The sequence below is a fragment of the Acomys russatus genome, chromosome 25 (assembly GCF_903995435.1).
Source record: "Acomys russatus chromosome 25, mAcoRus1.1, whole genome shotgun sequence".
In the NCBI taxonomy this organism is placed as follows: Eukaryota; Metazoa; Chordata; class Mammalia; order Rodentia; family Muridae; genus Acomys; species Acomys russatus.
In genome coordinates, this window is record NC_067161.1 from 12,927,051 (window position 1) to 12,939,055 (window position 12,005).

At 58.3% G+C, this 12,005-nt stretch overlaps 2 protein-coding genes across 3 annotated transcripts; one reads left to right on the forward strand and one right to left on the reverse strand.

Moving 5' to 3' along the window:
* Positions 1-1,755: 1,755 nt before the first annotated feature.
* Positions 1,756-3,704, forward strand: Gng13 (G protein subunit gamma 13). 2 transcript variants are annotated; one of them, XM_051167948.1, is made up of 3 exons: positions 1,756-1,918; positions 3,287-3,418; positions 3,546-3,704. In XM_051167948.1, the coding sequence occupies exons 2-3, from the start codon at positions 3,321-3,323 to the stop codon at positions 3,649-3,651; spliced, it is 204 nt and encodes a 67-aa protein (XP_051023905.1). In that variant the 5' UTR covers positions 1,756-1,918; positions 3,287-3,320; the 3' UTR covers positions 3,652-3,704. The 2 variants fall into 2 exon arrangements, with proteins under 2 accessions (XP_051023905.1, XP_051023906.1); XM_051167949.1 differs by lacking the exon at positions 1,756-1,918 and adding an exon at positions 2,125-2,209.
* Positions 3,650-11,930, reverse strand: Chtf18 (chromosome transmission fidelity factor 18). Its single transcript, XM_051167950.1, has 22 exons — positions 11,750-11,930; positions 11,433-11,612; positions 11,204-11,342; positions 10,872-11,040; positions 10,284-10,376; positions 10,144-10,196; positions 9,885-10,023; positions 9,035-9,244; positions 8,485-8,582; positions 8,128-8,251; positions 7,886-8,034; positions 7,680-7,773; positions 7,251-7,349; positions 7,052-7,182; positions 6,676-6,823; positions 5,682-5,906; positions 5,435-5,584; positions 5,207-5,337; positions 4,482-4,626; positions 4,265-4,396; positions 3,986-4,043; positions 3,650-3,903 (listed from the first exon to the last, which is right to left on the reverse strand). Exons 1-22 carry the CDS (start codon positions 11,838-11,840, stop codon positions 3,767-3,769), a joined length of 2,895 nt encoding a protein of 964 aa, XP_051023907.1. The 5' UTR covers positions 11,841-11,930; the 3' UTR covers positions 3,650-3,766.
* Positions 11,931-12,005: the final 75 nt, after the last annotated feature.

The following is a 12,005-nucleotide window of genomic DNA, read 5'->3' on the forward strand; positions in this document are numbered from 1 at the left end:
CCAGAACTCACTCCCTCACCCTGATCATCCCCTAGCCGAGTCTCTGAGTCCACTAAGGTGCATAAAGCCAGTATCCAGAGCTTTGGGGCTAGGTTGGGAGGCACTAAGGCAGGTTGGGCCCACTGCCTACTGATCCCAGCAACAGGAACCCCTCCCCCCAAGACTCGGGACCCACATGAGGGTTCACATTGCCCCGCTGGAGCCCAGTGATGAACACTACCCCATCCCAGTGAATGTAGGCACCCTGAGTCTTCTGGAGGTCACCTTTGTCCTCTTGTAGCTCTCCCAACTTTTCTCCTGCCACAGAGACCCCCATGGTAGCCTAAGTGTTAGGGTGTACACCCAGATACAGGGGCACACAAAAGGCATGGGAGGGAGGCGGGATAAGCACAGCTCCAGGAGATATGACTGCACTCCACCCTATCACAAAGAGTGACCATCTGCCCTGAGGCCTGGCACCATTAGCCTTAAGCTCTCCACCCCCAAAATCCATGATAAGTAATCTCTCTGCTACCTAGCATGCCCCAGTTCCAGAGGTGCCTCCTGATCCAGCCACATGTTGATGCACGTAAAGGGCCAGGGACACATGGTGACCCCATTTCACGGATCACATGAACCCCAGGAAAGCCTGCTGCGAGATGGCTGGCCCTGAGAGTCCAAGGGACCTCATCTGTCCTTTGATCCTACCTGCAGAGTTTCAGGTCATGTCCTGGGCAGGCTGGGTAGTGGGGTCTCCTGAACTGTTTTGGTTCCTCTAACTCTGACCTATCATGTCCAGGTAAGGGCAGACTAGCCAGCCATCCAACAGACCTCCAGCCCACAGAGGCCCCAGAGCACTTAGCAAGGCCCCGGCCCTGCCTCCCAGGGCGGCCTTGCCTTTGCAGAGCTCCAACCTGCTCTGCCCCCTCCCCCAGAGGCTACTGTTGCTGCCTGGGGCCCCCAGCCCAGGTTGCAGCCTACAGCCTGCGTCATATGAAGGTCCCCAGAGCACGGCTCCCCTGAGACTTTGTGAGGTGTACCTATGACAAGAGTGGCACTGGGAAGTGGGCTGAAGAGGGAGGAGCTACCCTGGGAAGCTGAAGGCAGGGCTAGCCCACTGCAGGCCCATTAGAGTCTCTGAGAAAGGGGAAGCTGGCGGATGGGAATATAGCCCAAAGTCCTGTGGCTGAGGAAGTGCTCTTCCTCCCCAGAGGCTCTGAAGGCCACCCAGCATCAGCTAAGAACTGGCCTACCCACCTCCCAAAGCATTCTGCTTTGCAGAATCCATGGTTGGATATGGCACGGGGGTCTCAAGTATGGACAGTCACTCATGTCCAGCTCTGGGCAGATTAAACGGTAGCTGTTCTGAGGTCTTTGCCTGGGAACAGGAAAGGTAGCAGCGATGTGGAAGTCTGAGCCCGGGCCAGGAGAGGACTCCGCAGGACGTTTCCTATCCAACCCTAAGTGGATGACACTGAAAGTCACCTGCACCCAGTGGGCTGCAAATACCACAGTGGAAAAGTGTTCTGCCCCCTCCTCCTCTTCTCAGCTGGCTGATAGCATAGGAGGGCCCTGACCAGAGAAGCCTCATTGGTTGGGGCATACGTTACCCTTTCGGGGCCTGGTCCCCGATTGGGGACCCACAAGATTGTCGAAGAACCCAGCCAACGGGGCTGCCAGCAATTCTAGCGGACCCAGGAAAGACTGGACTAGCCCTCACTGCTGCATGTCCCACCCCAGGGGAGACCTGCAGCGGCTGTAGGAGCAATCCAGGGAGCTAGCTCTTGGGGTCAGCCCAGCCCTGTTAAGGCGGTGCCAAGGCCCCAGGTGGCAAGAGTGGGCGGGGCACCTGCCTAGGCTCCCCTGGCTCGGACAGCCCAGCCTCACTCCACACATCTCTCAGCCCTTGTCATCTCTGCCTTTGCTGTCTCCTTCAAAAGTAAGTCCGATGAACAGACTGGGGGGAATCAGACCTCAGGGCTCTAGATTGATCAGGTGGGGCCCCTGGACTAAATCTAACTCCCGGGACCAGGGCAACTGCTTTCGGGCACGGGGGCGGGGCAGCCGACAGATCGAGTCCAGCGGCGCAGGAGCCATCGCTGCGCGGCGGGGGCGCGTCTGTCCTGCGCCGTGCGCGCCGCCCGCAGTGCCCGTGTGCGCCGCCGTGCGCCTGGCCGGGGGCGTCTCAGGGTGCACCGGTGGCCGGGCTCCGGCGGCGGCAGCAGCACAGGTAGGGCCAGTGACGGGCCAAGCCCCCAGCCCAGGTGCTCCCATTTGTGGAGGACCCGCAGCTGATCCTCCGCCCACGTGCGTGTGGGGCGCTGGAGAACCTGGCAGGGTGGGGCACTGTAACTTGGGGTCCCTGGGAAAGGCACTCTGCAGGCGGCCGGGTACACCCAGAGATATTAGCCTACCCAACCTCTCACCCGTTCCTTGCGAGCCCTCCTAGAACCTCTTTAGGATGGGCTGCTCTGAAGGGAGTACCAACGGCGGCGGGTCCTAGACTCTCCCCAAGGCCGACTCAACTGCAGTATCCCGGGATAGAGGATTAGCCCGGAAGCGCCCGGCGCATGGGGCCAGACCCCTCTCAAGGTCGAGGAAGCTGTGATTGGCGGGAGAACCAGAGACTAGGTCTTCTGGAGTGCACCTAAATAGGGAGGCCCATTATGGTGTCACAACAGACGTTCTCCCTAGTCAGATCAGTGACTTGTGACTGGAGGAAAACACTGGCCTCCAGAGGCTACCCACCTCCCAAGTCCTGGGTTTGCTGAAAGGCCTGTGTCCCCAGGCCTTCTGCACATACCCCCACCTATATGCAAACTGCAGCCAAATCCTCCCATCCCCTCCTTACCCATGCAAAGCAAGCACCCAGGAGGGCCAGGCAGCACCCAGCATCTCAGGGCCCTCACCCTACCCAGGATCTGAGTTAGGAACAGGACTGGGAGGATGGGGCTGCTCCGGATGCCCAGGATTCCATTCTTTAGTCTCCCGAGGCAGGGATGAGCCTGTCCCCCAAACCCAGGGCTGGGCCTTGCCAGGCTCATTTTCCCAGCCAAGAAGGAAAAGTTTGCTCTACAGCTAATCAGCCCCACTGGGCAGAGAAGGCTCAGGGGCCCTTGTTAGTGGGTCCCTGTGGCACTGTCCAGGCCCAGTTCCCCAACATCATCACTGCAGAGCTCAGGAAGGGCCAGTGGGTGGTACTGGCCAATGGGCAGTGGTCTCCAGGCAGATCTCCGTCTCTGTCCCAGGGCTGGGGGTTAGGGGTGGGGGTTGCAGACACAGCTGTTTTGCTTCTCCTGCCCACCAGCCTCAGGCTGGCTACCTCCGACGCCCCCGACGCCATGGAGGAGTGGGATGTGCCCCAGATGAAGAAGGAGGTGGAGAGCCTCAAGTACCAACTGGCCTTCAAGAGGGAGATGTCATCCAAGACCATCCCCGAGTGAGTGCCCTGTGGTATGTGCCGTGTGCCTGCCCTGCCACTGCCCCTTGTATGAACCAGAGCCTCACACCCCAGGGGGCAGGTGCCCTAGGAATGACCAACATTCACTGAAACTCCCCACTCACAGGCTTCTCAAGTGGATCGAGGATGGGATCCCTAAGGACCCTTTCCTGAACCCCGACTTGATGAAGAACAACCCTTGGGTAGAGAAGGCCAAGTGTACCATCCTATGAGCCTGACCCACACTCTGTGTAAGGTGTGACTTTATAAATAGACCTCTCCAGGTGTCCTTGCTTTTGTACATTCCCTGTGGGAGTCAGTGTGATCTGATGTCCTGGGGCACAGGGGCTATAGCAGGTCCCTGATGTACAGGCCGCGCCGCACAGCATTGGAGACACCCTCGTTGAACCGGAACCACACCTCACTCCTGCCCACTGCCACACCCATGCGCCACTCCTCTGCGCCCTTGTCCGGGGCTTCGGCCTCTGCAGGGACCAAACGGTTGCACCTCAGCAGACCCCAGCCCATGTCTCCATCCCCTCCATCCCTTCTGCGACCCATACGCACCTCTGCTTGGGACTGCCACTCTCCTGATGACCACACGTCCAAAGAAGTCCCTCTCAGGCTAGCAGAGAAGAGGGGCTATCAGATTGGTAGGTGGACAAGTAGGCACAGGTAGGCCTTTCCCATGGGAGAGGAGACTCCAGGGCCGCTGAGCAAGGCCTGCGACTAGGAGCACTTCTCCTAACCCACTGCCCACTTTCTGGGAGCAACAGCTGGCTCCTTGGGACTAGGAGCAAGCCCCACCCTCTGATCACCATTGTGGCCCAGCTCTACCCCACACACCTGCTCCTGCACAGCCGCTCTCTTCACAATGTGTTCCAGCCGCTGCTCGTGGTTACGTGGAGCAGGTTGCCTCGCCCCTTTATCCCCACTGTCCATCCGCAGACTTGCAGGCCCTGAGGGACCCTGGTCCACCTGAAGGGAAGTGTGATGGGAGCTGGCTGCTCAAGGCCAAACCTCTGATAGTGTATGCTGCCTCAGCGCCAGGGAGCAGGCTTACCTGGGGGCCACCTCCCGACCAGGCCAGAGCCTCAGCCCGCCGCATCTTCTCCATTTCAATCTCCCGGGCAATAAGCTGCTTAGCCTGGTAGGTGAGGGGCTTGCGGGCAGGCAGCTCAGGGAAGCGGCAGACCTCTTCCACATTCCTGCCCAGGTTGGATGAGGCCAGATAGCAGGGTACCAGTCAGCAGAGCCAGGGTCTTCCTGTTGCACCAACCCCACATACCAAGTTCAAGAGCTAGGGTGTGGGGTCAGCAGGACCAGGGGCTGCTTGTTACACCAACCCACACACCAAGTTCAAGACCTTGGGTGTAGGGTGAGGTCTCGGCACTGCTACATCCTAACACCATGGCAGCTGGGGACTGACTACTTTGAGCCTTAGTTCCCTCAACTGTAAGTGGAGATGACAAGGAACGTGCATAGGGCTGCAGGAGGAAATAAGGACAGGCAGGAACACTGGGGTCCTCACTGGGACTGCAGGGTACCAGGCTGCTACTGTGCCTCAAGGCCTCTGGAACCCTAGGGAGCTGCAGATACACAGACTACTCTGGGATGGACAGAGGTTACACGAACCCCACACTGAAACTTGGATCTCAGAACTGTGTCTGACCTTGGGCATCTGTGCCAGGTCTAAACTGCAACCAAAAAACCCCTTGAACACCTCACCAGGACCACTCTGGCTTTGGCACCCACACTCTAAGTGTCCCAGGCACAGGGAGAACTCACGGCTCCAGCCTGTAGAGGTACTGCCCATCAGGCGTGCGCTCCTGGTGGTAGGTGAGACTGTATGCAAGCATGGTACCCACAAGGCTGGACAACTGCTGCTTCTCACGGGCACTGTACAGCTGTGTGCTCACCTAGGGTCAAGCGGGCACAGGTGAGGCAACTGAGCAGCGAGTGGCAGGAGCCATCTCAGCCACAGACTCCACCCTTTCCTCTGTATCTGACACTCACAGGGCGCAGCTTGGGTGCGAGGACGTCCAGGAGCAGGCAGAGGGTCTCTAGGACGAGGGCCTGAGGTGTGGTCCGGCTCCGGGTAACCGGTGCCATGCCTGACACCAGCGTCTGGATCTGGTTCCTTGTCTGGCTCAGCCGGGTCTGGGCCTAGGACAGAAAGTGAGTCGGCGACAGCTGAGGAGGACCCCACCCCTACCCCACCCCTGGGGCCAAACCCTAAGCACAAATGCAGCAGGCGACACACCTCCTGCTGGCTGCTGGGGAAAGTGATACGTGGCACGTGGCTGGAGGCGAAGAGCACATGGAAGGCCGCAGGCAGGAAGGGCAGGTAGCGCAGCAGCTGGAAGCTCTGCCCATGGTGGGCAGCCTGCTCCAGCAGGTCATCGAAGGCCAGCCAGTCAAGGGCACAGCACACGGTGCCTAGGCTGGAGTCCCGAAGCCGAAGGCGTAGAAAGTTGTCAAACAGGCCCTAGGAATGGTGAGCAGGCCATGAAGCCCTGAAGGAGTGGGTAAGCCCTGAGTCCCTGACGCCCTCATCTCCCCACTGCACGAGCACCAGCCTCGGGCTCCTTTCTCTAGCTCCTGCTCTGCGAAGTCCAAGGTGTAGGGAGTAATTACTGATGCTAGGGAGGCATCCATTGGTCTAATGAAGACCCGAGACAAGGGGGGAGGGAGGAGGCAGCCCACCCATGGTCCAGTCCTCAGCCCTTCCCTCAGAACTCAGGCCATAGTAGACCCAGGCTGGCCCGTGCGCAAACCCAGCTCCCATTGGCCATACCACTCAGCCCCTCCGAAGTGCATATTTTCAGATTGTCAGTGGATTCCCACTACTAATCCAAAGCTGCTTAGAGCTGGAGGCAGCTTAAGCCAGGCCTCTGGGAAGTAGGGGAGGCCATGTCATTTGCTCAAGTCCAGACCTCTCTCCCTGTCTGCTTTGCACCCAATGTGCACCCTCCATCTACAACCTAGTCTGAGCCCCAACGTGTACCTCACAGAGGTCCCCAGTCACCATCCTTAGATGCCTGAGCTCCTTACCTTCTGTCCCCTCCAACTTTACTCCTTCAGATCCCATCCTGGGTGGTGTTCTTCCTGTGGCCCATCCTTAATCCCACCACCCCCTCAGATGCCTGACACCCATCCACTCACACCCCTGACTTTGGAACCCACCCAGGGCATCTTCTGCTCACCACCTACTCGGTTTACTACCAGGGTCATGAGAGCTGAGGGGGCATAGGCACCTGGACAATCTTTTCATGCTCGCCTGCAGAGGTGGTCACACGCAGGATGTGGTAGAAGCGCTGGGAGGCCAGGGTCAGGGAGCCCGTGTCGCCATCACTGAGCAGGAGGGCATGGGCTGGTAGGCTCAGGTCCTGGCCCACGAGTCGCCTGCAAGCAGAGGAAGGTCAGGGAGGGTCACAGATTGAGGAGGCTCTAGGCAACTCCCCTTGGGGCACTAACTGGGCCCCCAACCCAACCCGATCCCTACCCATGGGACACAAGTGACACCAAACAGCTGTCCTGGAGCCCTGGCAGTCTCAGGTGGTGTCTCACAGCTCCAGATGACAGGAGCATCTAGACCAAGGCTGGCCCATTCATGCCACCTGGACTACCTACCTTTGAGCCCTGGGCAACTGGAAGACCTCTTGCCACACAGAAAACAGCCCCTTGCGCTGATCCTTCAAGCCAACATGAGTGGTCTGCACATCCCTCACGCTCAGCTCCCGCCGGCCCCTCCCATACAGAAACTGGACAAAGGGTAGAGTAAGCAGCAGCCATCTAGCCCTGCCCCGCCCCGCCCAAGCCATCCGCCCACCTGTAGGGTGTTGATGCAGGACCGGATGTCATTGTCAGTCTTCTCGCAGAGCGCAACCAGTGCACCTGGGTCAGACCGCATGCCATGTTGCAGGGAAATCTAGAGGTGGGGTGAACACCAGAGTGTCTGCCACTGCTGGGAGGACCCATGCCCAATCTAACACATCCTCAGAGCCAGCCCTGTGGCCACAGCCTGGTTCCCTGGATGCAGGTAAACAGCCCTGTGCTGGGGGCAGCCAGAGAGCGCAGTGCTGCAGTTCCTACGATAGGCCTGTACTATAACCTGACAGCTCAACACAAGAGGAGTTGATCCCACAGCCAATGTGTGACCAACTTCCCAGGGTGCTCAGAGGGAGGGAATGTGGTTAGGCAGGTCAGGGTAGAGGATGCATCTCCCACTGGAAGCTGACCCCCTCCCTGCCCTGCTGACCTCCTGGAGCCGCTGCACCAGCCTAGAGGGCAGAGTTGGCGGAACGTGGAGCAGGAAAGCTTGCTGCTTCAGCTGCCTCAGGGAAGGTGTAAACCTGCAGGAAGGGAACTGCGGTGCACACACAGGGCCAGGCGCAGAGGCCAGGCTTGGGGGCCAGGCCAGGGGACCCTGCTGCTGGGGAACACCCGTCCCACCACTGCACTCACTGGTCATTGCAGATGCAGATGATGGGCCTGGTTAGGAGGCCCCCATCAGCCCTGCGTCGCCGACCCCCTGCAGGGATGGCCGTGCCTCCTGGCTCAGCCTCCTGTGAACCCTTGCGATTCAAGATACTCAAGAGAACGTTGATGGCCGCCTTCAGGGAGGCACAGAAGAGGTCAGTGAGCCAAAGCCCCAGTGCACCCAACCTGCTTGCCCACCCACCCACCTAGGCAGCAGGGAGGCCCACCGTGGGAGCTCCGTCGATTTCATCAATAACCAGGCAGTTGGGCCTGCCACCTGCACCCAACACTGATTCCATTTGCGTAGCTGCTTCAATGCGTGTACGGAAGGCCTCGGGACTACGGTCATCACTGAAACAGCAAGGCCAAGGCAAGAGTTACTAGGTAGCAGCCAGCTTCCCAGCAGGATGCTATGAGGCTCCGCCTGGATGTAGCTACCACCAACCTCAGTAAGCCCTGAAGTCCCAACGCCAGCCGACACATCCAGGACCCTAGCTAGCTCTACCCACCAGGCAGGGTTTTGGTCCTGCACCACAGGTTCAACCTCACAGAAGCCCCGGACAAGGGTCTTCTTCTTCACTCACCTCGCATTCATCTCTACCACGCAATACCCTGCATGCCGTGCAACCACATGTGCCAGCGTGGTCTTGCCTAGTCCTGGAGGGCCACACAGCAGCGCCACCTACAGCCAAAGTGAAGGATAGACCACTGATCCCTTAGCCTCCAGGGAGACCCTAGCCAGCAGCCAGGGCTAGAAACAAGGTTGGTCCCTGCTTCCCTACACTGCAGCCATCAAAGGAGAACACCCAGAGTTACTGAGAGTGAGAGGAAGCACGTAATGGGCCCAAGCCCCTCCCCTACTGCCCATCATCTCATTGGTGAGGTTGCAGAGCCTTCAAGGAGTATTGGCTTTACCTAAATCCTTGGGAGAATGGATTTAACCTCAAATTCACAATACTGGCATTTGATGCCAACCCTGATGCCATTGTACCCACAGGCTCTAGAAGAGTTAAGCCTTATGGAGTCCCTCCCACACACACAAAGACGATTATGATAGCACTGGCTACCCAGAGGGCAAAGCCCCAAGCTCTGGTATATTCACACATATGTTCGCCAGGCCCAGGTGGGGTTTACCTTCTGCCGAGGCCTCCGGCTTGGGTCCAGTTCAGCTTCTAGCATCTCCTCCAGGACCTGCTCATGGCTTTTCCACTTGCCAGGGGCAGTGGCCTCCTTCCCGGCCCGGGCTGTCTCTACGTTGGGCCTGGCCTTCCGGGCAGGCCTCTCATGGCCAAATACCACCAGGTCCCATAGCTTCAGCCACTTGAGGAGGCAGCGGTTGGTGAACTGTTAAGAGGAAAGCCTAAGGGAAGGGCCCCGGCCAAGCCCACATTTTCAACAGACAGGGACACTGAGCAGCTCAGAAGGAAGGGGCAGGCCCTGGTTATCAACAGTTTCGCTGAGGCCTCCAACCTCTGAGACCCTGTGCTCACCCCAGGACAACCTAGCTCCAATTGATGGGGGTGAGAGGACAGGCTAGGACAATGGTCTCAACCTGTGGGTCACAACCCCCTTGGAGACCAAATGGTCCTTTCACAGGGGCCACCTAAGACCATCAGAAAACACGGACTTTATATTACAATTCATTTCAGTAGCAAAACTACAATTCTGAAGTATTAATAAAAGTAATTTTACGGTTGGGGGGCACCACAACACGAGGAACTGTATTAATGGGTCGCAGGATTAGGAAGGTTGAGAGTCGCTGTGCTAAGACACCCAAACCTTTTAACAAAAGCCCACAGCAGGTCACAGTCAACTAGCAGTAAACCAGTTCTGTGCTGACTCAGTTTCCCCACTTTCCACTCAAGAGTCCCCACATCATCCTTAGCACCCAGTGGCCCAGCAGCACAAACATCAATTGGATCTTGGCCCTTTCCTCTTGCTAAGAAGGCAAGCCAGTCACACTTGAGTGAGAACAAGAGCTCACGTCATCACTGAGCAGCTCCGTGTAGTGCTGGGGTGCAAACTCATCCACCCAGAGGTGGTGCTGAGCAGCGTCCTGGCCAGGGGCTGGCTCCTCCTCAGCGGTCCCCTCAAGCAGAACCTCCTCCCTTTCAGACCTGAGGCTAAAGAGAATCAAGTCCTGATTTACCACACAGGGTCACAGTGACCATGCCCACCATATATGCCAGAAGCTCAGTCCAAAAACCAGCAGGGATTCCTGGGGTGGGAAGTGGGCAAGTCACCTATGCAGAGTGTCTGAGAGCTGTTGGGCCTCCTCAAGCAATTGCTGCCGTCGCTATAGAAACAGGATAGGCTGAAGTCAAGACAAGTCCAGCCAGCAACCAACTCAACAGACACACCTCTCCCATTCCACCTAACTCACCTTGCTGTCCACCTGTTCCTTCAGGGAGGTGAAGGGGACACCCAGCAGGTCCAGCTGGCCATGGCCTCGCCACTGGACATCCAGGAGAGGGTTCTGGGAGAGACAGATGCAACCTTGCTTCCTGACACTAGGAGCTAGGTCTCAGTCTGGCTGGCACGCAGCCCTGCCTTCACCCTGCCCACCCCACCTCAATGGTGGATGGTTAGCTCTGTAAACCCTCCCAGGTCATGGGGGCACCCACAACGCCCTACCCTAATAAAGCTGACAGAGAGAGAGAGAGAGAGAGAGAGAGAGATGAAGCCTTGCCTCATCAGAGAGGCGATGCCTCATCAGACAGGCTAGGTCCCAGGGTGGTCAGCTTTAGGGTGGCAGAAAAAGAAAAGAGCAGAAAGCTGGCAGCTGGGGTACAGGGTGGCACTCTAAGGCCACATACCCCCACAAAGGAGCACTGCTATTCCCAACATTGGACTACCTGGGTGTGCCTATTTCTAGCAATTCTGACAGGTGAAACTGGCCTCGGAACCTGAGAGCCTATTGGCAACATAAAGGAACCAATGCTATGGCTAGCCCCATGCAGTGGTCACACACCTGCACGCCAGTGCCTGTGAGGTCAGCTCGGAGCACCAAAAATGCCCGCTCTCCATACGTGGATGTCACATTGATATAATCCTCTAAGGCAGGGGGCCGTCTCAGGACAGGATTGCGTGGACTTGGCAAAGCCTGCATGATGCCTTTGTCAGTACTAACATCTGAGGGCCTAGGAGGAACAGGCATCTCCAGTCACTCACAATGGGGTGCCTGGACCCACACTCTACCCTCCCGCAAGCCTGCACTTCCAGGGCCTCATCCAGAGACAGGCAGCTTTCCGAGGTAGAATTACATACCCTCAAAACAAAACAAAAAACCACCCAGCAACCCACATCTCATCAGGGAAAACCTCAGGACTAGGTGGAGGCGTGATGTCCCCTGGAGGGGAATCAGGGTACAGGAGCTCCTCCGCATCTGGCTCAAAGTTCAGCCTCTTCACCACCTCCAGCCTAGGCCGTTTAACCATGGGGCCTGCGGAAGCAGAGGCAAAGATGGCAGAGACTAGAAAGCCGGTCCTTAGCATGCCCCGACCTTAAGTGCCCTGTACCCAATCTGACATACTGGAGGACGCGGGCTGGTCCCTACGAACATTCTTTCTGGTATTGCGGCTGTCATTTCCTGGCGACCCTGTAGGGCAGGGGAGCGGGACAGTGTCCCCACCAGCGATGGCCTCTTCGAAAGTCAGCGTGGGGCGGTTCGCTGGAGTCTGTAGGGACCCAGAGGGCGGCAGGTCCCGCGTCCCTGCTGAGACAGAGGTTCACAGCAGCCGTACATCATAAGACGCGAACCCCCAGCCTCTGCCTCTCCCATCCGCACAGCTCTCCACGACTGACGCAGGATGCAGCAAGCCCTGGCCGCGACCCAGGACCCGCGCCCACCTTCCAGCTCCGCCAGCACTTCGAGCTCTGCCGCGAACTGGTTGTGGAAGTCATCCTCCACACCGTGCAGATGTTCCTCGTAGTCTTCCATGGCCCCCAATGCAGCTAGACTACAGCTCCCACACCTAAGTCGCCCTCAGAACTTCCCGCGCCGCTACCACTATGCGCCTCCCCTCCCCATGAGCGTCCGGAACGGCCAATCAGCAGCCGGCGTTCACAGAGGCGCCCGCCATTGGCCAATGAGAAAGGGCGGGTC

Coding starts and splice junctions, on each gene's coding strand:
- Gng13 (XM_051167948.1), top strand. CDS start 3,321: ATGGAGGAGTGGGATGTGCCCCAGATGAAGAAGGAGGTGGAGAGCCTC. Junction 3,419..3,545: donor TCATCCAAGACCATCCCCGA/GTGAGTGCCCTG, acceptor CCCCACTCACAG/GCTTCTCAAGTGGATCGAGG.
- Chtf18 (XM_051167950.1), bottom strand. CDS start 11,840: ATGGAAGACTACGAGGAACATCTGCACGGTGTGGAGGATGACTTCCAC. Junction 11,613..11,749: donor AGTGCTGGCGGAGCTGGAAG/GTGGGCGCGGGT, acceptor CTGTCTCAGCAG/GGACGCGGGACCTGCCGCCC. Junction 3,904..3,985: donor AGTGGCAGTCCCAAGCAGAG/GTGCGTATGGGT, acceptor TGGTCCCTGCAG/AGGCCGAAGCCCCGGACAAG.